Genomic DNA, 23,873 nt, shown 5'->3' on the forward strand with positions numbered 1-23,873 from the left:
ACATGAAAATTATACTAAATGTAATGCATTTGTCATTGCATTTGTAAATGTTAAAATAAAAGAGATTTAAAAAAAACAGTTGAGTTGATTTTGGGAACGTAAGTGCCAAATTGCACATACAGAAACGCCTATAGCAACCAGTCAGGTCTTTCAATAAACAGGCAGAAAAGAAAAAAGCTCCAGCAATGCAACATAGCACTTGCGTTTCTGAAATCAGCTCAACTGTTTTATACGGTTTGCATTTCATGACGTAGTTCAAATCCTGGGACAATTACACCCTTTATTACACAGTGACTTCAGAACTATAGCAGTTCGACATCGCTACATGAGCTTCTGGGTTTGTAATATAAGCTGAACAAACACCTCTGTACCATTCCCTAAATAGCTGTATGTTACTATATACAACATTCAATGAATAACTCAGTCTAATGTTAATAGATTACAAATTCTTTCCAATAATTGTCAGATGACAAATTTTGTCTTTTACCATTAAGCTTATTTTTACATAACAATAAATGAACTTAAATGAAAAGACTACTTACAGGAGAGGAGTACATGGATTTGAGGTTTCCTCTGAACCTTTTAACTGCTTCAAAGAGCAAATTTTCTACGCCAGACTTATCAGAGTTAAAAGTATTAAACTGTGGGTGAAACATAGAAGAGTGTAAGAGAAAACTCTGAGGATAAGGCATAATGATAAATCAGACATGACTGTGCAAGTGAACATTCTTCAGTGGCAACACGCAATATTCATTTCTTTAGACTTTAGATTTTAGATTTTAAAATTTGAAATCTGAGCATAGCATTATTGCAGCTGCTACAGGTATGATATATGAGGCCTTTTATCCCTGTGACTTCCACAAAGAAAACATAATTGTTAAATTCTGAGGAACAATCTGAGATATCTGTGTGCATATGTATGGATAGTGTTTTCATAATATGCACCTTTGTATTAGATAAATGTCTGCCTCAATAAACTGGCGTGTCTTATTAATTTAATTTGCTTTACACCTATGTGTACCAAACTCGGGATGCTCCTGCTAGAAAGGCTGAATGTAATGCATTGAGGCCCAGCTTTAAAATTGATCAGGGTATGATGTGAAGGGAAATGCTCATTTACTGGTTTGCATTCCACTGAAATAGTGGAGTGAGTGTTAAGAACATGTTTTTAATTATCAGTAAATATGGTATAGTTATGGGTGGGATGTAACCCAGGAAATCTAGCCTTAAGACCTGGATGTCACACTTGTTTTTTCAGTTTTGTTGTTAAAATGCATCTAATGAAAGGACAAGTGGCACCATAGAGTAAGTTGAAATGAAGATAGCAGATCTGGAAATATATTAGAAAGTCAGACCAGTTACTCTTGGGTAAACACCTGTTACTTAACAGTTTCTAGTTTAGTTAAGACCAGGTTACCTGGCAATTTACGGTGTATAAAATAAAGAAAGGGACAATGAATATATTATGATGCACATATCTCTACCACTAAGGATCACATACTAACACCGGGACTGTCAATTCAGATATAGATATATATAGATATATATATGTTTCATAAAGTGTCACCGTGAACTGTAATCTAAAGGACAGCACTCGTTGTTTTAATACACTATGGCTATGTATAAATGTATGCACCTTGAAAATTCAATAAAAAACAAATGTTAAAAAAAAGTGCATCTTATGAAAAGTCATGGAGGCACCCAGGGTGCCATTAGCAGAATGGATGAGAAATGAGGTATTCTTGACCCAGGAGAGTTGCCATGTATTCCCCAACAGACTAAAGAAAAATGTATTTATATACAAACTAAATTAATTTGGTCCCCAATCCTGGAATTGCTAAATAAATAAACAAACCAGCAGGCAATTTACAATTCCACATCACACCTCTGTAGCAAAATCAATAACCACTAATAATAAAAAAATGGTAAACCAGTTCAAAGTGGTCATCCACAGTCTTTATTCTGTATTTTTCCCTTGGATGGTGAGGGGTGGGGGCAGAACACATTTGCTCCATTACCTTGGCAAACAGAAAATCATCCAGGTGTTTAAGCTCAGTAGGGTTATTAATCTCTCTACACAAGGATGCTTTCCATGTCTCAGAAACAGTGGTAGCCTTGCCAATTTTAATAGTGCGATGTCTATGGATTTTATTGGCTGGTTCCACTCCATAAGTGCGGCTATTTTCTCTAGAAGCAGCATTACCTGTAAGAAATATATGGCATATTTAAAGTGATAATATAAACCTTCAACATACACCAAAATGTTTTACATATTTTGTGTAAGTAAAAAACATAACTATACTTTCTACCAGGACCAGTAACATCAAAAATTACGTATCCATTAGACTTACATTTTTCAATTATTTCTGTTCTGCACAAGTGTAAAGGCACATCGCCCACGATGAAACTGCACTACTGTGGGCAACAAAAAGTCCCTAGTTTCCCTTCCATCGCAGCAATGTAAATAGCTGCTGGAAAGACATATGTGGCTCGAAGTTGCTCAAAGTTTCCTCGGTAGACAAGTTTGGGCTACTTTGGAAACAGGAAGTGGTGCAAATGTCTTCCAACCCACGATTTGCATTACTACTGGTGAGAGGGAAAATAGGGACATTTGTCTCATGCAGGACCACAGATTTACTACGGGCAACAAAATGTCCCGTGATACAGCTCATCACTCTCCCCTCAGTTCCCTCACTTCTAGCCTCACCCTGGAAATTGGAGGTGGAGGAAAATAGTAAACGGATTTAGGGCAGCAGGAGCACAACTATTTATGCAATTTATTATTATATGGCATGTATCTATGGTTAAACATAACCCTCCGCTTACCATCTATGGTTCGCTTAGTTGCTGTGACCTCTTGAGTGAGTTGTAGGAAAGGAGGTTCTATTACATCTGGAGTAAGTGGGGTTTCTTTGCTGTTTTTCTTTTCTGGTTTCCTCCCCAAAAGCCTATAAAGGCCCTTATATGTATGCCTGAAGAAGAAAGGAGCAAAACTACAGTGAAGCAAATCTGAAAATAGAAAATTGCTGAAAAGAGAAGATAATGATGGTAATAATAAAAATTCACAGATTTCTTTTTTAACAATGCATTGTACAGTGTTTTGCAAATGTGCACACTTTGCAGGGCATTTTTTTTTTCTTAAAACATGAAGCCAATATTTGTTTCTATTCACTTATTTATCTCAACAAACCTTAATAAGTAAAAAAGTAGGTGCAATAGATTCAGAATATATATGATTCAGAAAATACTATATTATTTAGAATGTTTCTGGATTGCAGTTCTACAATTATTTGTGTATAATACAGTGGTATAAATCTTGCAGTAGGAGGAGATATGGTTGCATATGCAATTTTTTGGTCAGAGTATATATAACTGAAAGTTCAGCATACTCTGGCAGTGGCAATGCCTAAAACTTGATTAAAGATCATAGATAGTGTTTCCATAGGTACCAAGAGTTAAAATATCAGATTATCTTTGTGATTTGTGCGACACACTGATGGGTCTATATTTATAGAGAAGTAGCTTATTTTTATTTAGGCACTTGTGGGATTGGGTCTAAAACAACAGCTCTTAAAAAGACAATAAAAAAAGAAAAATTACTCCTGGCACTTGTCTTTCTTCAGTGATCCGCTCATGGAGCAAAACTGTTCCACACATTCCCCTCATAAGACATAAAGCTATAATTGCTATGGGTATTTAATACTTATGGTAACAGCATCAGTTTCATTTTTGTTAATAATTTTACATTTAATCTAAAACAGTGTAGAAATAAATCCCACTCAGACTTTGCTGACAGCTTAAAAATGTAATATAAATGCTCACTTACTTGGAGTCAGTGGACTGTGCTTGGGTACTTTCAGAATGACTGGTTTGCTCGTTGGATTTTTTCTTCTGTGCAGGTTGTTTCTTGAATCCCTTTTCCTGTTCAGGTTGCAGAGGAGAGGGCTGTTATTTGAATATCTCAGAGTATAATATAAAAACACCTACATCTACATCATGCAGAAACACTAACCTGAGGGGAGGAGGGGGACTGAAGTCCTCCTGAGATTTCTGCTGATGGTATAGCATTCTTCCTTCTAGGAGAAAATGAAGAAAAGTACCATAAAGACTACAATAAAGGAAAACATCATCAAAAGTCCAATAATAATACATAAATAAAAATCACAGCACTCCTGTTTGTAAATAGGTTAAATGCATATACTTACTCTGTCAACTTGTTTTCCTTTGGAGCCTTCACCTCTTCTTTTTCAGGAGTTTTTTTAGAATCTATTTGAACAGCCTCAATTTGTCTCTTCTCTTTCCACTTTTCAGCTAAGTTCTTCAGTTTTTCATGGTCACTGTATCGCTGGACAATGCCAGCACTAGGAACTACTTCCTCCTTCCGAGACTCAAAGGGTCTGCTTCTCTCATCAGGGGTTGGTAGTTGTTTTGGTAAGGACACCGGTGGGTTAAGTGGGAGATCTGAAGGCCTTGTTGGCTTTCCTAAAGTTTGATCTTGTTTATTCACTTGAACATCATCCCCAGCTCTACTGTGTCTAGTATTTGTAACAGTGATCTCATTATTTGATATTTCCTGTTGGTTATCCACCTTTTCAGGTTTAGCATTGTTCCTAGTCTCTGTTTCATCATCCTTCAGTAGTGCAGCCAGATCCTTCTCAGGCTCCTCAGTAGAAGAGTAAATTTGTTTATTCTGGATCAAGTCATGCTGCAGACCTCTACGCCTCCTGCTCTCCCTTTTTTCTCGACAGCTAGCAGCCCTTTCTGGACTTCCACTGTGATTTTTCTGTGCCACTGGCAGTACCTGGGTTTCATTTGCTAGCAATATTTTATCTTTGTCTGGCATTAGTTCCATATTTGGTACTTGATTCCCACTTTCCATAGTATCCTCTTTCTTTAACTCACTGTTACGCGCATTCTCTTTCGTAATCCTTTCCAAAGCTATATCACCACTGTCAACTTGTTGACCTGCACCCCCACTCTCATTCATCTCTCCTCTTTGTTCTTCATTGATATTCTGAATTACATTCATGTTGGACTTTAGAATTTCTGTCTCAGAAACGAACTTCTCTCTAAGTTCTGCTTCTCTCTTCATTTCTTCCCGTTTCTTTTTTTGCTCTTCTTCTTCTTTCTGTGCCTGTTCAAGTAATGCCACCCTTTCTCTTTCAAAAGCTTCCTGTTTTCTCCTCCTTTCCTCTTCCTCAGCTGCTTTGCGCTTTGCTTCCAGCATTTCTTTGTACCTAGTAAAACACATTTTCACCAGTTATTTTTGTTTACACTGCTTAGTATTAATTTATTATTATAATATCATTTTATATGACCTATAACTACTATAAAGAAGAAAGCCTAGCTACAGCCTTTAGGTCCATGATGTTTTTTTTAGTTAATGGAGAGAAGCCCGGCATTCGTGTACAGCATATTTAATTGAATAAAACCAGTCTGTCACATGCTGTTACAGGAGTTGCTGCAACTGGATAGCTACCTTTTGCGTTGTAATTGTCCTCTACATAAAGCCTGCAGCTGCTTGATGATTTGGATTTGCTTTTGATAGCTAGTTCTTTGAATATAGCCCCTCCACAGTGCTTGGATATAGACTGCAGCATTCTTCCTAAGCTCCAGATCTCGCCTTACACAATGTGATTTCCAGCAAGCCTATGAAAAAAAAAAAAAAACAAGTTAGAGGTTTTTTTCAAAACAAATAAGCTAATAGTGCTACACCAGCAGACTTCTGCACTGAAATCCAATTCTCAAAAGAGCAAACAGATTTTTTTATATTCAATTCTGAAATCAGACATGGGGCTAGACATATTGTCAGTTTCCCAGTTGCCCCAGTCATGTGAATTGACTACTAGGTTGGAACTACTTTCTGGCAGGCTGTTATTTCTCCTACTCGATGTAACTGAATCAGTCTCAATGGGACTTGGCTTTTACTATGGAGTGTTGTTTTTAGATCTACCAGGGAGCGGTTATCTTGCGTAAGGGAGCTGCTATCTGGTTACTTCCCATTGTTCTTTTGTTAAGATGCTGGGGGGGGGGGTGATATCACTCCAACTTGCAATACAGCCGTAAAGAGTGACTAAAGTTTATCAGAGCACAAGTCACATGTCTGGGGGCAGCTGGGAAACTGACAAAATGTCTAGCCCCATGTCAGATTTCAAAATTGAATATAAAAAAATCTGTTTGCTCTTTTGAGTATTGGATTTCAGTGCAGAAGTCTGCTGGAGTAGCACTATTAACTGATGTGTTTTGAAAACAAGTTTTCCCATGACAGTATCCCTTTAAGATCACTAATTTGGAAAAACAGTATGATCAATACAATCAGACTCGGTTAGTAGTAAATTATGAAGCTGCTAAATGGTGCAGTCTGGAATACTAGTTTCCCATTTACAAATGTTTATATTATATTATAAGAATAATGGCAGATCTAGTAATTCTCTGAATGAACTATATGATTGTCAGTGTTTCTGTGGACCCTCTATCTATGATTCTACTTGACAACTTAACTCTCCTCTCAAAGGCATGAACTAGAGGTAGGCCGAAGAGGCATGTGCCTAGTGGGATGCGACCATAGATACTGCCTCGACCGGCTCAAACTTCATACCCTGCTAAAATTTTACTTTATTTGGAAAAGTGGCAAAGTAAGACTAAGAGAGAGAAAGTGAGGAGAGGCACCAGCAGAAACACCAAGCAGGGAATGGTGAGAGCGCGGGGAGGGTCTTGCATTGGGCACCCTCATGTGTTGGCCCTGTTCTACTCCTCACAATGGGAAAGCAATAATGCATTCCCTCCTGTCATTCCACATCCCATAAGGATCATGTCTCAATGCCTGCAAGCACATTTGTCACAAAAAGGGAGAAAGCCCTAAACATGCAAAAGAAAATGGCAACTACTTTAGTTGCATTTTCGTAGGAACTATGAGGGAGTACAGGAGGAAAGCGTCATTTTCTCCTATAAAACTCTCCTGCAGCAAGATACAAATTGGATATTGTAATTAAAAAAAACAAAAAAAAAACCTTACGTTAGCCCACATCTTGCAACCAATTAGAGGCTTGTTTTCAAACCGTGAACAGTAAATGGTAACTGCTAATTGGTTGCTATGAGTTACTACAAGTAGAAAAACTTAAGACCATTTATTACATTACTCCCAAAAAGTTCAGTGTGCACAACATTTATTATTTACTCATTTGTAAAAATGTGTAAATTGTTTATTTTCTGAAGAAACTAGCAAAAAGACCAATTCCTCATTTAAGTATTTTGCAAAAAGATTACATTAGTCTACATGTGCCTCTAACAACAGCAGCAAATCAATCAGCAACAAACTGCACATAACAAAACAAAATGCACAATCTTAACCTGTATGGTTACGGCTGCTATTTTCATTTGGAGAAAGTTTCTTCTTTCCATAACCATCCGAAACAGACTTTGAAGAAGAAGAATTTTCTTGATGACTGCCTGGTGTAGAGTATCCTGCAGTGTTTGTCGTTCAGTCTCTTTCATGAATACCTGAAATTAAAAGTGAAAAATGCATTTCACATATCTCTAAAGCAGTATACATGTGAATTGGAAATATGAGTAACTGAGAGCTCTGTATGAAGATGATTTAGACAATGATAACAGTCATTAAAGAGGGTGTTTTAAGCAATTTAGTTTATGAGACAAGCTAAAAAATAGATCTCCAAACCTTGGTTTTTCCAAGCTGATAGTTGCGAGGATCAAAGCACATGCTCTCGAGTAGTGTTGCTATGGTGTTTTTTGGCATGGGGGACTGTTTGGGTAGCAGTACTTGAAACTGGTTAACAAATTCCTGGAAAGATTAAAAAGTATTTTGATCAAAAAAAAACAAAAAGGAAAGAAAAATCTGGTCCTTAGTTCACTCCTCAATAGGCCCTTAATTCTCATCCCAATATTAAAAAACACCAGTTAAGCACATCGTATTTAAATTAAAAAACTGCAAATATACACAAAAAAAACAGCTTACACTTTCCCTAAAGAGGTAACTCTGACTGCGGTCTCCAGGATATATACTGTAACAACTTAAAAATCAAGCCTATCACTTGAACAACATCAGGCTTGCATCTCCTGCAGTTAAAGGAAAACTTTAACCCCCGAGCAATATATAATATATATATTTATATATATAATATAATAAAAATATATTGCATAAAACAACTCATATGTAAAATCCGGCTTCATGTAAATAAACCATTTTCATAATAACATACTTTTTTGTAGTATGTGCCATTGGGTAACCCTAAATTGCCATTTTAAAAAATAAGGGTCGTCCCATGGGATCCTAGGATTCATTGTGCACACAAACAAAATAGGCCATACATGTTCGGGCACATGAGCCAATTAACAGACAGCATTCTGTCTTTTGCTTCCACACTTCTTCCTTTTATAAAAAAGAACAATATTTACTTAAAGGGACAGTAGCACCAAAAAAATTAAATGACAATATCATGTACTGTTGACCTGCACTAGCAAAACCAGTGTGTTAACTTCAGAAAAACTATAGTTTATATAAACAAGCTTTTGTGTAGTCATGGGAGCAGCCATTCATGCATAGGACACAAGGTAGATAACAGATAGGTTCTGAAGAATTCTATTGTATACTACAGAGCTTATACGTTATCTGCTGTGTATCCTGTGCCTTTTTTTCCTGAAGCAAACACACCAGTTTTACCAGTGCAGCACAACTAGGACACTTTCATTTTTTGATGTTACTGTTCCTTTAAATATATATACCAGTTTGGTAAGATTCTTTATAATGCCACTTAATTTGAAATATACAATCTGTTGCTTAAGTATTCATTTTGGGGATATAGTTTTCCTTTAAGGTAAGGTTGGTTTTGTTTAGTACCTTATAAGTGTATTTGGCGCTGTACCCAGATCTCCGGATTCGCACTGTTTCTAGCATACCAGTGTATCGGAGCTGCTGAAGAACAAGGGCTTCATCAAACCTCATCTCCATCTTGAAAGTGACAAAAATTGTTTGTTAATAAAGAAAAGATGAAAATCATTCAATCGGAAACTCTGAAAATCAGCAATGTCCCATTCACATGAGAATTATAATGATTCTGTGGGCATCACCAAAAAACTCAGGCATGATAAGAAAGAAATGTTTCTTTAAATATTATTTTTCTCTACAAATTTTTCCTGGGGAAAACTTTCTCACAAACGGCTATTTTTAACCTAAATATTGTATTGAATGTTTAAAACGCTATATTTTACAGACTGCCAAACACAAAAAAGGAAAGCACAAATGTGTGTAGGAAAATTAACTGAAGTTTATAAAATCAGGTAATTGCATTTAAAAAACAAAAATCCTTAATTGTAAACATGATCCTAGTGAGTCAATATTTTCAAAATGATTTTTTACCTTTTCAGCATTAGATCGAATGCATCGGATAAAAAATGGTTCCGCTCTACCTAAGGTTTCCAGAAGTTTGTTAAGTGAAGTCTGCAATACAGAATCATATATGTGTGTTACTAAAGTAGATGTATTTTCTTACATAATAAATTTTGCTCTTTAACACAAATCAATCAAACATTTCTGGAAGAACCAGGAGCAACACGTACCATTAACAGCTGACACCATTTGTTATCTGTTATTTACATTTCAGCAATCCGGTTATGTAATTTTACATGAATCTGTATGTTTATATTACATTCATTAAAACGTTAGCCATTTCTGCATATACCTGAAATTGTGCGCTGATGCTGGGTGGCTTCTTCTTCTTGTGCAGGTGTAAGAGAGACTTGGTAGTTCTGTCATGAAGTGTCATGCTCATTATAAGTTTCAGAGACTGTGAATCAAGAAGGTTCTGTGGAGAGAGAAAGGAAAATTGAAGCTTATGGATCACATATAGTAGGACTGTGATTCCACACAATAATGGAGTGCTCTAACCTTGCGTGACGAGTCCCTTAGGACCAGGTGCTCAAACAGTGTTAAATCCCCGGGTCACAAATTCAATGTAATAGTCCAATACACTGCAGCACACTGTAGAGTAAATTATTTTTTAAATAAGTGAATTTATTGGCTCCTAGTTTTTGAGCACTTAGTTGTCTGCTCAAAAACTATGATTGAGCCAATAAATTCACTTATTTAAAAAATCATTTACTCTACAGTGTGCTGCAGTGTATTGGACTATTATATGGTAGGACTGTGTCTTGTAAGAATCAACAAATTAATTTGAGTAAAAGAAACAAAAAAGAAAATATATAGGTTTGTGTGTATGCAAATTAATTAATGGTGAACCACTCCTTTACATGCAATAGAATAAAGGGCTACGTTTTTACAGCAATATAGGTTCCTGCAACTTAAGGTGGACATACATTGGGCAGATAGGCACGCCAAATGAGTGGACCTTGCCCCGATATGTCCACCTTAAGTGGGCGATATCAGGTTGATCGGATTGTGGGCCCTTGGGAAGCCGGGAATGCAGGCAGCCAAAGTGAGTACTGCATCAATGAACCAATTCAGTCCTCGATCCTATGCATTTTTAAATTTGCACCTTTAGCTGACAAGGTACTGTTTTATTATAACATAGAAAAAGAAAATAATTTTTTAAAAATAAAAATTATTTGCTTAAACTGTACTTTATGAAGGATGGGCTTTCTGTAATTCGGAGATTTATAGATATCAGGCTTCTGGATAAGAGATCACATACCTGTATCAGAAAATAAGCTTCCGCAAAAAAAAAAACAAAAAAAAACCAATTTCATATGTACAGTAAATTTAAATATTCCCATGCTCATATTACTTTGAGTATGTTTTTTTAGGTATAAATAAACAAGTTTTCAGGATGTCATATTTTAGCTGGATGCATGAATTTGGAATTTAAACGGTGGCTGTTTTAATTATTTTTATTACTTTTATTCCGGATCTAGGGAATACAGACAACACCGGCTACAAAAGGCAAGCAAGACTCATTAAATCTCAACAGATGAGAGGCAAAAAAAAAAAAACAAGAAAAAAAAACAGCTCAACCATAAGCATAATGGCTGCAGAAGTTGCAACACCAGCATTCTTCTCACTCTGAAATTATGACAAGACAAGAATAACTATTTTTTTGCAGTTCCTTCCCAATGAATGTTCATAGCTAACTTCATGATGAAATGGATATTTCTAAAGTATAAGGGTAATAAATATTTGTTATAGTTTTACTGTTCTCCACTGTTGACTGCACACAAAACCCACATAGCTAATGTATATTGCACCCCCCCCTTTCTTTTCTGTACCCCTTACCCTTTGACAATTTGAAAACTTAAAGGGATCCTGTCATCGGAAAACATGTTTTTTTCAAAACGCATCAGTTAATAGTGCTGCTCCAGCAGAATTATGCGCTGAAATCCATTTCTCAAAAGAGCAAACAGATTTTTTTTATATTCAATTTTGAAATCTGACATGGGGCTAGACATTTTGTCAATTTCCCAGCTGTCCCTGGTCATGTGACTTGTGCCTGCACTTTAGGAGAGAAATGCTTTCTGGCAGGCTGCTGTTTTTCCTTCTCAATGTAACTGAATGTGTCTCAGTGGGACATGGGTTATTACTATTGAGTGCTGTTCTTATATCTACCAGGTAGCTGTTATCTTGAGTTAGGGAGCTGCTATCTGGTTACCTTCCTATTGTTCTTTTGTTTGGCTGCTGGGGGGAAAGGGAGGGGGTGATATCACTCCAACTTGCAGTACAGCAGTAAAGAGTGATTGAAGTTTATCAGAGCACAAGTCACATGACTTGGGGCAGCTGGGAAATTGACAATATGTCTAGCACCATGTCAGATTTCAAAATTGAATATAAAAAAATCTGTTTGCTCTTTTGAGAAGTGGATTTAAGTGCAGAATTCTGCTGGAGCAGTACTATTAACAGATTCATTTTTTTAAAAATTACAGTATCCCTTTAATAAAAATCTATGATACAAAAAAAAAAACCATATATCATATATTCATTAAACCATTTGGGTTTTGCTAGCTTCCTTGTAATTTTTGCAGACAGCTTCCTTATTTCTATGCTTGCACTTAACCAATGTTTAAAATGCTCTTCTGCATTCCAATATCAGAAAGACTGAACAACAATTACCTTTGGGATGAGCTGCTTCTGGCGAGTGTTCTTTGTTTTCCTATTGGAATATTGCATGTAAATAATTTCTCAGGCATATTTAGACAAAATAAGGACTAGCCCGCTTGGCTGTTAAGTTGCAGTTAGTTCAAATTTGTTAGTCCTTGGGTAACGATGGTAAGCATGAGTTTGTGCAAGGTTAACAGATAAAGCCGAGAGGCACGATTACCATTTACAGGAGGCAGATTTAAAGCAGGAGGCAAATGTACAGCACACATACATACATACATACAGTAGTTTTATTAAAATAAATGCACACAATCCTATGCACTGGAAAACCAATAAGACAAACATGTACACATTGACTGTCCCATAGATTTGGCAACAACTATTTTGCCCCCCTCCCCCATGCACAATGAGTACATAATGCACCCCCTAAAAATACTGAGATTCTTAACATAAGCATGTATAATGATACTGAATGCAGATAGCAGATTATGTTGTCAATTTTAAGAATGAGCCACACTGAACCTCAGTTCAAAAGCTTATTTGGACATAGCTCACACGACACACTCACTGAAGATGGAGACGGGACTGTCTGCGAAGGGACAGGCGCCAGAGCAGCTGGGTAGGGTCCTCTCCCTGCCAGGAAAGTCCCTTAATGCTGCTCATCAGTTCAGAGTGTCGCTCTCTAACATCATCAAGTGGGAGAGGAGGAGAGATAAATACTGTTACATATTACCCATGAGTTGGCTAGCCACTAGACAACAGCATACGTTGCAATTAGTAATATTCCCATTGCATTCACTAACGTACAAACATAGTGGAGTAGAGATCATACACACAGTTCCATTTTCACTGCTTTACTTGCCATCCTTAGAATGTAATTAGTGCCTGATTGCATTGCCATTCCAAACTCTTTCTGTAATCCAGAGCTCTCCTTTGACAAAACCACTTTACACCGGCTGGGCATGAACAAAACCCAAACACCAAAGTAGGAGGTCATTAGTGGATTGTGACAGACCCAAGCAAAGTGATACAGTGTTAATATGTCCCTACAGCATGCAGCTTACCTGCCCCAGAGGAGATAACGGTTTCTAACTAAAGGAATATCTATCTAATGTGTACAAGTATTGCAATAATATGGGGAAAACAAACAAAGATTTTGGTGGGTGGAATTACATATCCAAAAAAGGCAATGCAGCAGAGTCCTGCTTTCTGTTCAGGACAGACATATGGTCTGGGGGAGGAAAGGTAAAGTAATTTCTATTTGCTTATGGATGGGATGCTTCTCAAACAGAGCATCCAAGTATAAAATAAATTAAATGTAATGTAATGTAGAGGAGGGTTGGAATTTACTTATCCACTGGACTTGTGTTAAAAATGGAAGTCTATTTAAGAAACTGTAAAAGAAATGAATGTATGGTATAACACAAGTTGTACTATTTTCCATACTGGTTTTAGCAGTTGCATAGACCTGAACAAACGTAACTGAAAGAAAAGGCCAGTTTGTATGATTATACTCTTCTGAGGCAGGTAGAGAGGCCATCTCCTTGCTTACACTTACTTTTTGCTTTCATATATATTTAAGATGTCTTCAAACACATCAATATCGCACTCCGTAGAACAGTCAAAGGAGAAATCGAGAAGAGAGCGGCTACAGAAGGGGTATAGATGGTTGCCAGTGAGATGGGTAAAGCACAAGTGTCTTGCTTTTGACCCCCTTTCCACACACAGATTTTACTTTGTGCTTAAATAAAATATAATGTATCTAAGGGACGTTTCATTCTACATAAAATAGACAATTAAGCATGGTAGCAGAGGGTAGGATACAGAAAGATTAATTGGTGAAGAGCCTAGATCCTGCTCCAATACCTAAGCATCCCCAAAAATAACCACAATAAAAGAGGCACTTCTCTCCGAAAAAGTAGACAGGACAGCTGTAGACTTGGGTGGTGAGTTATATCTGAGCAGATAAAAAAGGACTTTGGCTTTAGGTCTCCCCATAGATGTCAAAAATATTCATAAACTTAAATTAGTTCTTGTAATGGGCCTTACTAGAGGCCACAGAGCCAAATGTCAGAAACATAACAATTAATAACTACAGCAGAACATCTTCCCATCTTACAGAACAGCTTCCTTACACATGGTGTATTTTTATGCATTCCTTTTAATGAGAATTGCAGACAGATACAATTTACGGTTTCAGAAGAACATGGAAAAATTATATATATAATATATAATAATATATCACATACTCGTAGTCCCAATCATGCTCATAAAGACATACTGATCGGTACAATGTATAGCATATTCTCACCGATAAATTTTCTCCATGGGGGTGTTTGACCTCTGGAGCTCCCCCAAGGGGACCCTAGCTCCTTTTCGGATTACACCTGTATATGCAAGGATAAAAGAAACAGTTATAATTACTATCAAACACTGGCCAATGAATCTTTCTTCTGTGAATGTTAGCCATCACAATATATCAATAAAGCAGATTAGGGATTAGTCTAGCATCTTGGCTATATACTTTAATGAGTGGACAAAATGCCACTTCCACTGATGCTTAATTAAGGAGCAAAACGCAGACAATCTAATAAGTATAAAAATGAGAAAAGGTATTTAGTAAGGGGATTTTACTCAAACTTGAAAATAACAATAACAAAGGCTTTGAAGGGTCAACAAATCCATATTTTAAATACCAGAATCATGTTTATTGTGCTAGAGACTGGTCTTCTCTTTAAATTGATGACACACCTGCTGTTCTCTCTGCTCGTTGCCTTGCAGCTTCATTAAGTACAGCCATAGCCCGGATGGCTGCTCGTAGTACGGCCCAACGGAAAACTGACACTGGATCCATACCAATAAGCTCCCGAATGTACCCACTATCACTACTTCTCAGGAGAGCCACAATGTCCGGTCTCATATAATCTGTGTTCTTCTCACGGAAATCCTGCATCAGATGTGTTTGGAAAGGATATACATACATTTTACACTGTACAAACATTTAGGGGCCCATTTACTTAGTTCGAGTGAAGGAATAGAGGAAAAATAGTTCGAATTTTGAATGGTCGAATATGGCTACTTCGACCATCGAATGGGCTACTTCGACCTTCGAATGATTCGAACTAAAAATCGTTCGACTATTCGACCATTCGATAGTCGAAGTACTGTCTCTCTAAAAATTTCTTCGACCTCCTAGTTCGCCACCTAAAACCTACTGAGGCCAATGTTTGCCTATGGGGAAGGTCCCCATAGGCTTCCTCACAATTTCCTGATCGAAGGAATATCCTTCGATTGATGAATTAAAATCCTTCGAATCGTACGATCGTAGAAATAGCACAAAATCCTTAGACTTCGATATTCGAAGTCGAAGGATTTTACTTCGATGGTCGAATATCGAGGGTTAATTAACCCTCGATATTCGACCCTAGGTAAATGTGCCTTAAACAAGGCATAATGATATGCCTATTACAGGATATCTCATGCCTTTATAAATTCCTATCTATGCTTTAGCTTGTTCCATGATCTAGAATAGAAAAGCCATTGTTTAAATTATTTGTTCTAAGTTAAAAAAAAATGTAATTAGTACTGCTACCTAAAAGGGTATTTATTAGACTTAAAAAGACCAATCCCAAAGTCTAAGCAACAACATCACACTAACCTTTATTTGGTATTTAACTTTCCCTGCAAAGTGACGAATGATGAAGGCCGGCTCCATAACTGGTGTGGCCACAAAATACTTGTTTTCCTCGTGTTGCTGCTTAAATTTAGCAAGCAATGTACGATATGTGGCATGTGGAAAACTGTAAGAGCAAAGAATAAGTTACTTCTTAATAATATTAGACTGTACATCGTATTGCCTTTAAATGGTACATGGAAGTGGACAGTATATAAAGCTTATCATACTTCCCAGCAGAACAATATGAAAAAGCCATGGTGAGAGATGGCCTTTCTATAAAAAACAAATATATACAGTTTATCATAAGGGTTAAGCTTCTATTAATTTCTTTTTAAATGGTCACTAAAATGAAAGTGATCTAACAAGAATAAGTATTATCATTTACAAGCATTTTTATGAGCCATGGCAGACAGGGCATTTTCTGATAGTTTCCTCATTTTCCTCAGGAAAAGAAAAAGAGAGAAACATGGAGAAATATGACTATTGCGGCACAACGGAAATATTTTGCTCAAAATACAGATATCTACCTACTGAGGTGGTAATCACCTGCATATGACACTATTACAGTTATTCTTACACATTTTCTCAGAGATTACTTTTGGCATTTTTTCAAAAACTGCCAGCAAGAAAAAACATAGCATGCCATGAGCCATTATAATAAAATTTTTCATTAAATGATTAGGCAGTGGAATAGAGGCTATAGAAGTTACTGCACTACTACCAAGCTTTTGGAAACCCAATCAGCAGAGCAAAAATGTGTACAATAGATTTAATTGTAAAATAAAATGTTGCTTATATTACTGTAAACATACTAGCAGCTTTATCATATGGGCGTTGGCACACAATGTGGTTTATCCACTGCTATCAAGCAGAAAACAACTTGGAGCAGTGGTGCACATGGAATAATGAAACAACAGCAGCACACAGCAGTCACTCAGAAAAAAAATAAGGTACAGTGACGGCCCATTTGTTCCTCTCTTTATATAGGACCTACTTGCTCTCCTCATCCAATAAGTAGAAGAGTCCAGTTGGTTTCTTGCTGATGAGCTGGATGCAGCCCACATTATCTGTGTAATCTATATTGTGCCAAGTAATTCCTTCACCCTGATACTCTTCCTGTTGGAAAAGAAAGGACACAAGTAAAAGGCTTTGGAAAACAACATTTTTTTTGCAGTAGTATAGCACTCTGAAGGCGTTATATAATTTAGCATTTCAACCAGTGACATCAGACATGCCCGACTGACAAATACTACTGAACCACAGTTGTAATAAGATGCAACTCTGAGCTGACTATGTGTGCCTCACAGAGTGGAAAGAGGTCATTTCTGTAATGTGTAATTTGAATAATCACAGAGGCATCACTATCTCAATATTTCTATTAAATGAAAGAGGGAACAGTTACTAAATATACATTCATATCATGCTTGATTTATAGATGGATATATGAAGGCTTGTAAGCTATGTAACTGACCTTTCGGAAGTATGTAAGAACTTACCACAGTGGTATCAATATAAAAAAAAAACAAAAAAAAAAAATAAAACAAAACACTGAAACAACGGATAAAATGCAATGAATAAAATACACTAAACAAATGCAGATTAGAAAATATATGATACTTCTGAATTAATCCAATGACTGAAATCAGTTTTACGCAAAACTGCCATCTACTGCCTTTGTCTCACTCACCTGCTCTAGTTTGAAAATATGCTGGTTAAAGTAGTACTGAAGTCGCTCATTTGCATAATTAATACAGAATTGTTCAAAACTATTGTTCTCAAAGTCTTCAAATCCAAAAATATCAAGTACTCCAATCGACAAGCACTGAGAACAAGAAAAAAAAGGAAATCATCTTAGATACATATGCAGTACAGCATCTCTCATACACATTTTTATTTTATATACTGTAAAACATGCACACTCTTGTGTGCACAAATGTGCAACAAATCAATCACGTCATAAACTGCAATGGTCAAAAGCTGGAGAGTGAACTCAAGGCACAGGGAACACATTGTGAACTTTTGCAATGAGTTACATATAAAGGCAATACTAAATCGAGTGGTGGTTATTTTAAAGAAATACTTGGAGAGATGGAAAAATTGAATTTATGCAGAGACTCCCTAGGCAGCATAAAAAATGCAACAGAAACTGATTTTAAGGTGGAAAAAGAAATTTAAAAAAAGCTAGTGCTTTCTGTAAACATATTTCTTTCTCACGCACAATTCAATAAAGTTTTAAGGTAGCTGTGTGAAAGGTTACATTCCCCTTTTCTTACTGCATGTTCTCTGCATCTGATATCCCAAATCAACTGAATGAATTTAAAGTTATTAATTAAAAATGCTAAACTTCTACATCCGTGTACCCAATGTAAAAAAATCAGCACACATAAATTAATGGCACTGTTTTGCCCTTTAAAAAAGGGATTTTCTAAACACCTTAAGCAGTGCTGGTAATACAAGGACAGCTGTTACTGTATTTACATGTGCATCTAAAGTGATGTGCTATACAAACAGTACTGTAATAGTGGCAGAATGTGCAATCAGTAAGCAAGCAAATCTAACAAATGCTTCCCTCACGCAGAAGCTTTGGCTCCTTGACATACCCACAAACCTCATGACACATTCAAACAGGTTCGTTGTCTTCTTTAAAAGTTTCTGAAAACGCAGCAGGCAGCAACATTAAACAAACCACAGCACTAAAAAAATAGCTTCAGTTTTAAAAATGTTAGAATAATGTCACACATGGCATTCTCCCCAATGGAGGCAGAGAAAATGTTATATCTGCCCACGACAGTGTTAGTAAAGTGGATCTGAAAAACTGGGTTTGGTGGCATTGCAATCAGACATTCAGGGGAAGATGTATTAAGGGTCAAATTGAAAATTCAAGTTTTTTAATTTTTTACGGTCAAAACTGTCAAATTTGACTAGGTAATTATCCAAACTCGATTAGATTTTTTAAAAAAAATTTGAATTCCATTTTCGAGATTTACCAAACTCTGGCCCTTAAAGAATTCAAATTCTATTCGGCACCTAAAACCTGCCAAATTACTGCATAAGTCAATGGGAGAAGTCTGGTGACCAATTTGAAGATGTTTGTAGCCTACCAGACAACAGTTTTTTCCCGAGAAAAAAATTATTTGATTTGCATTTTCGGGTCGATAAAATTAGTCTGAGTTTTAGAAAACCGATTATATTTTTATTATTATCAAATAATCCCCCCCCAGCCGAATTTCGAATATATTTGAAGTTGAGAGTTTAAAAAAAAAACTCACATGAATTTTGAAATTCGATCCTTGATAAATGTGCCTCTCAGTTTTAGCAGTAATTTTTTTTCATCACTGTTAAATACACCACTATGACACAGGCCATATAGTCTGGAAAAAAAAGACACTTGTCCAAAAAAATGTAGCCGCGCAACAAATTTTTTTTTGACGCCCATAGACTTAAATGGGCATCAGCGGTGAATTTTTGGCGAAACTAAACGGGTCAAATTCGCCCATCCCTACTTACAAGAAAATAATTTGTAGTGTAATTAACTAACCTTAAATTATCTAGCTAGTTGGCAAATTTTTAGAAAGCAAGAAAAATGTAAAGCAGTAAATAAAATACTGTGTACAACTCAGAATGGATGAAGAATAATGGAACTGTAAGCTCTACATGTCAGGGACCTTTCTTCTGCTGTGTCTCTTATCAAATGTCACTTAATCAACATATTTTATTTATTATAATGCTTGTCCTTCCTGGATTTTTACAATGCAGTGTATCCAAGTGGCACTGATTAAGGTTATACAATACATACATTTATAATTGCACAGCATCTAATTAACCGTGTTTACTTACATTTACAGATTCCTCTACATCCTTTTTATTGAGCAGAGCATGGTTAATTCGCAGAACTATCCAATCAAACAAGGCACTGTAAAGGGATTTTGCCATCGAGTCTCGTGCAGTGATAGCCTGCAAGAAGAAGAGTAACATTAACATTCTGCAATACCATAAATAACTATTTCCCATTTTTCATATAACCTACAAACCAGGTTGTGTTTGTAGGAAAGGGCTCACCTCATTGAGGCTGTATGGTAATATTAACTTCTCATTTACAGTAACAGTTTTTCGTTTGGTAAGTGCTTCCACCAGCATCTCTCTTTTAACCTGTTGGTTGTAAACAAAACACAAACTGTGTCAGTGAACCATAAAAAATAATGAAACTCCTCATATATTCAGATATAACTAGATTTTTTATATATATATATATTTCAAAGAGTAGATGAACAAACGTGTTTCTCGTATTCTTTAATTTTACCTGCATTTGTTTTATACCCGATATTTTCGAATGTGAGAGGTGTTTTGTTATACAATTCTGTCTGCCTTACAGCTAATCTAACATATTATGTTTGCCATTAAACCAGTTCCTATGTTGTCTACTGTTGCCACTGGTAATATGGGGGGAGAATTCCCCACTGTACAAGGCTTTAAACAACATACTGAAATGTTATACTGAAATCCCTTTCAGGCACAGCCCACCCTTGTTACTTCTACACGGTCTTTGTATGTTCTACATCCCTGAGTGGATTTTTTTTGGGTGCTCCCAAGCACTACAGTTAAACTTTAGAAACCTTATGTTAGGTATAAGGCCTATTTCTGCTAAAGCTTGCCTGAAGGTACACCATTGAACCTAATGCAAAAGTGTACCGAGAACCAGGTAGCTAATATTTGATCTGTTTGGTATCTTTAACAGAAGGACTTCCTTAGGGACTGCTAAATTAATTTAGAAACAGCGGTTTAAGTTACGCCAGATTTTTTTTTGGGACACCAAAAAGTATTCTATCAGAAACGGTCTTAAAGAACTTTTGTTAAAAAGTGAAGATCCTTTTCCAATAGGTATATGGCATAAAGGATTTCAACAAAATGTATATAGAGAGCTATAAAATAATCAGCATGATTGACCATATAAACCACTGTAGGTAAAGAAAAAAAAAAAGCTAAACCATTCAGCTTGGTTCTCATCACTGTACATCCTATGTGTCATTGTTAACTGAATGCTGTAGCAGAATACAAAGAAGTGACAAGGCAGTCAAGGCAAACAGCTATACTACTTAAATGCTAAACTTGATTCATAAGCTAGGTTACAAATGGAAGTCTTTCAGAAGGTGGAAGAAGGCTCCAAACATGGGTTAAGGAATAAGGAATAAAAATTCAGAACTGATTGCTATCAAACTAAAGATTTTTTTAAAATATGCCAAAAAAACCTCACAAACATAGAGAACAGATGGACACATTTACATTTTTTGTATATAACAACCTATAATAGTCCACGGTGCAAGTATTGTTTTGTTGAGACAGAAAAACATTTATATGTTCATGTTCAGATTATTATGGTAACCAACTCTCCAAAACTAAAGACCCTCATTTTGGGGAGATCATTGCCAATACAATAGCTGAACAGCAGTCATACTTACAACAGGCTTTACTCAATTCCACAATATTTTGTAACATAAACTTGCCAAAAACAGGCACGGTGGGGAAAACAAAAAAAAAAACACCTGCACCATGAATCTCAGATGAGGATGAATGCATTTACCCATATATACTTGAGGGGAAAAAATCTACCTGAAGCAGCTGAGATAGTGTGTCTAAAACCTCTGGAGGCCCGACATCCAAACCCTCATCCCTCCCAGAAGACATTTTCTTGTAGGTCACATTTCCCAGGTAAAGAATTGCTGATAGCACTGAGAAAATTCTGCACAGAGAGAACAATAAAATACAGATTGGATAGGCAGCAGCAACAAGATAATGTGATATGCTTTCAAAGAATAAAAGCAGTGCACGCAGAGAACCTTACTTTTCTGATTATTTACATTTATACATATATGCAAAAGTTTTACACAAAGCTTTTCACTTTCTAATTAAACAGATGAAAAACAGTTTGCCATCACCTCCTCCCATTCAATTGATGGTGTTTCACATTCAGGGCAATGCTTACAATTGCTGTGGGAATCAGAATACAAAATCTTTGACAGTAGGAGAGCTGCTCTATAGTTTTTATGAAGAATGCTTCAGTCAGCATAATCAAAAAAGAAGCTATGACTTACAGTATATGAATAATTGCAAGCATGCAGAAAAGAAATGTTTGCATACAATAAACTATACTGTAATAATATAACCTCAGTGCATAGGATTCTACAAAAGGCAATCCCTCTATTTTGAAATTAAGTAAACCTAAACCTAAGTTTTACTACAACTTTTCTGTGCATCTGAAAGAAGCATTAAAAACATAAATTGGTCAAATAGTAAATTTTATGTTAACAGCTTAATTCCTCCTTTTGCTGTGAACAAGAATAACTAAATATTACATTAAACCCACAGCTTATTTAAAAAAAATGTTCATCTTTGGAAACTGTCTAGCAGCATATGCTAAACATACAAAGACTCTATCTGCAGTGTACTTCCAGAAAGTGTCCCCCAGACTTCTCCTTAGATCATGTGTTTCACCCAAAATTGCACAGAGGACAGGCCTAAAGGTGGCCATACACGGGCTGATAAAAGCTGCCAACAGACCAAGTCGGCACCTTATTGTCCCGTCGGATCGTGGCCGCATCTATTCTATGCGGTCCCGCAATCCGACCGTCCGTTACCCATTGTTAGGATCTGATCGTTGGGCGCTAGGGCCCACGATCGGATCAGCACCAATATTGCCCACCTCAAGGTGGTCATATAGGGGAGAGATCCGCTCGTTTGGCGCCAAACGAGCGGATCTCTCCGTGTATGGCCACCTTAACGGACACACCTACAGTAATTGCACAAAATGCAATCATCCAGACAGTTATCTGGAACATACCCTATGGACATCTACTGCCTTAAACACCATCCAGCACAAAGTTCTATTGCAAATTGTTAACCTATGTAACAATTATATATAATACTAGGACTATACCCAAAACCCATTGATAACACCATCAGCATTAGATTACCATTAACATTAGTTAACATTAGATTAGCAGAACTCTTTGTTCTTAAAGCAGTCAAGAGCATCTTGGAATTCTGGACTTATACAAAATCACCCTCAAAACAAATATGGGAATGCAAACTGTTGTATACTGTACAATGCAATTACACTAGAGCCTGGCACTACAAGACAAGGAAACTAAAGGTTGCCTATTTTATGATGTCTGAAATGTTCTAGACACACAGGAGCATCAGAAATAATATAGATTTCTAGCTTCCTTTCTACACACCAAATAGTGAGCAGAAGCTTCCCCTCTTGGGAAACTTACTCATCAATCAACGGATCAAATGTGAACATAATGATCTTCCCTCATGCTCCACTTCTACTAGTAAAAATGATCTGGGTTACTTAATTTTCTGGGTTACCCTCGCCTACAATCTACCTTCTTATTCTCTCTTTCGTTTCTTTCTCTTTCCCTTTAAATTTATTATACTTAGTTTGTTTTTGACATGTTGCCACATACTATATCTGAAACAATGCAAATAACCGAAACGGCTTCGGTATCACAAAAGAATGTCTATGCTTGGAAAACTGTATTAATAATATTGCATGTGTTCTTGCTCAGCTCAAATGTCAGTATGTCGACGGTCCTGTTTTTGCTCTACCTATTTGAAATATATTTCATGTTTATATCATATCAAGCTTTATGTCACTCAAACAGCTGCAAAGAGGGTCACAGAGTTGTACAATCACCATATTAAAACAAAAATCATAATCTTAATTAGTTCAGTATGTAACAGTCACGTTCCTTTAGGGGTATTAATGGGTATTCATTTTTTCAGAAAAGGATTTGAATGAAGTAGAAAAGGCAAAAATTTGGTCAAATCCTGAACTGAATCCTGGATTCCAATAAACCCAGTGATTTTACTGGTTGAAAGTTAATGGTTTTTCAGATACTTACTGTTTCTTTGTGGCTGGGAGAAACCCTACCATCTCCATTGCTTGCTTCAGTCTTTCAAAATCATGTCGCAAATCCTCCCCTTCCTCCACCTTAAAGTTGTTCTAATAGTTAAAAAAAAAGATAAATATTTGCCTTTATTTTATGGGAAAGGTATTTTACATCAGTCATTATTTTATATTAGTAACTCGCAAAGTTCCTTTTAAAAAATATTATACTTGTATATTATATT

The 23,873-nt window shown here is 36.4% G+C and overlaps 1 protein-coding gene across 11 annotated transcripts in view; it reads right to left on the bottom strand.

Moving 5' to 3' along the window:
- The window catches only part of myo9b.S (myosin IXB S homeolog), an 86,185-nt gene that overhangs the window by 22,985 nt on the left and 39,327 nt on the right, over positions 1 to 23,873 (bottom strand). For 6 of the 11 annotated variants that reach the window (XM_018239892.2, XM_018239893.2, XM_018239894.2 and 3 more), the window contains 24 exons: positions 23,645 to 23,745; positions 21,348 to 21,477; positions 19,800 to 19,889; positions 19,578 to 19,694; positions 17,428 to 17,562; positions 16,735 to 16,856; positions 15,723 to 15,864; positions 14,816 to 15,011; positions 14,376 to 14,451; positions 13,623 to 13,712; positions 12,633 to 12,746; positions 12,077 to 12,116; positions 9,699 to 9,821; positions 9,377 to 9,457; positions 8,858 to 8,968; positions 7,679 to 7,801; positions 7,351 to 7,500; positions 5,480 to 5,649; positions 4,206 to 5,237; positions 4,013 to 4,076; positions 3,827 to 3,921; positions 2,827 to 2,972; positions 2,019 to 2,203; positions 543 to 641 (listed from right to left, as the gene is read on the bottom strand). In XM_018239892.2, coding sequence (XP_018095381.1) covers positions 543 to 641; positions 2,019 to 2,203; positions 2,827 to 2,972; positions 3,827 to 3,921; positions 4,013 to 4,076; positions 4,206 to 5,237; positions 5,480 to 5,649; positions 7,351 to 7,500; positions 7,679 to 7,801; positions 8,858 to 8,968; positions 9,377 to 9,457; positions 9,699 to 9,821; positions 12,077 to 12,116; positions 12,633 to 12,746; positions 13,623 to 13,712; positions 14,376 to 14,451; positions 14,816 to 15,011; positions 15,723 to 15,864; positions 16,735 to 16,856; positions 17,428 to 17,562; positions 19,578 to 19,694; positions 19,800 to 19,889; positions 21,348 to 21,477; positions 23,645 to 23,745 — 3,732 coding nt within the window. The remainder of the gene's footprint in view (positions 1 to 542; positions 642 to 2,018; positions 2,204 to 2,826; positions 2,973 to 3,826; positions 3,922 to 4,012; positions 4,077 to 4,205; positions 5,238 to 5,479; positions 5,650 to 7,350; positions 7,501 to 7,678; positions 7,802 to 8,857; positions 8,969 to 9,376; positions 9,458 to 9,698; positions 9,822 to 12,076; positions 12,117 to 12,632; positions 12,747 to 13,622; positions 13,713 to 14,375; positions 14,452 to 14,815; positions 15,012 to 15,722; positions 15,865 to 16,734; positions 16,857 to 17,427; positions 17,563 to 19,577; positions 19,695 to 19,799; positions 19,890 to 21,347; positions 21,478 to 23,644; positions 23,746 to 23,873) is intronic. The other 5 variants (XM_041580016.1, XM_041580020.1, XM_041580021.1 and 2 more) reach the window with 3 other exon arrangements.

Source organism: Xenopus laevis, chromosome 1S (assembly GCF_017654675.1).
Source record: "Xenopus laevis strain J_2021 chromosome 1S, Xenopus_laevis_v10.1, whole genome shotgun sequence".
NCBI lineage: Eukaryota > Metazoa > Chordata > Amphibia > Anura > Pipidae > Xenopus > Xenopus laevis.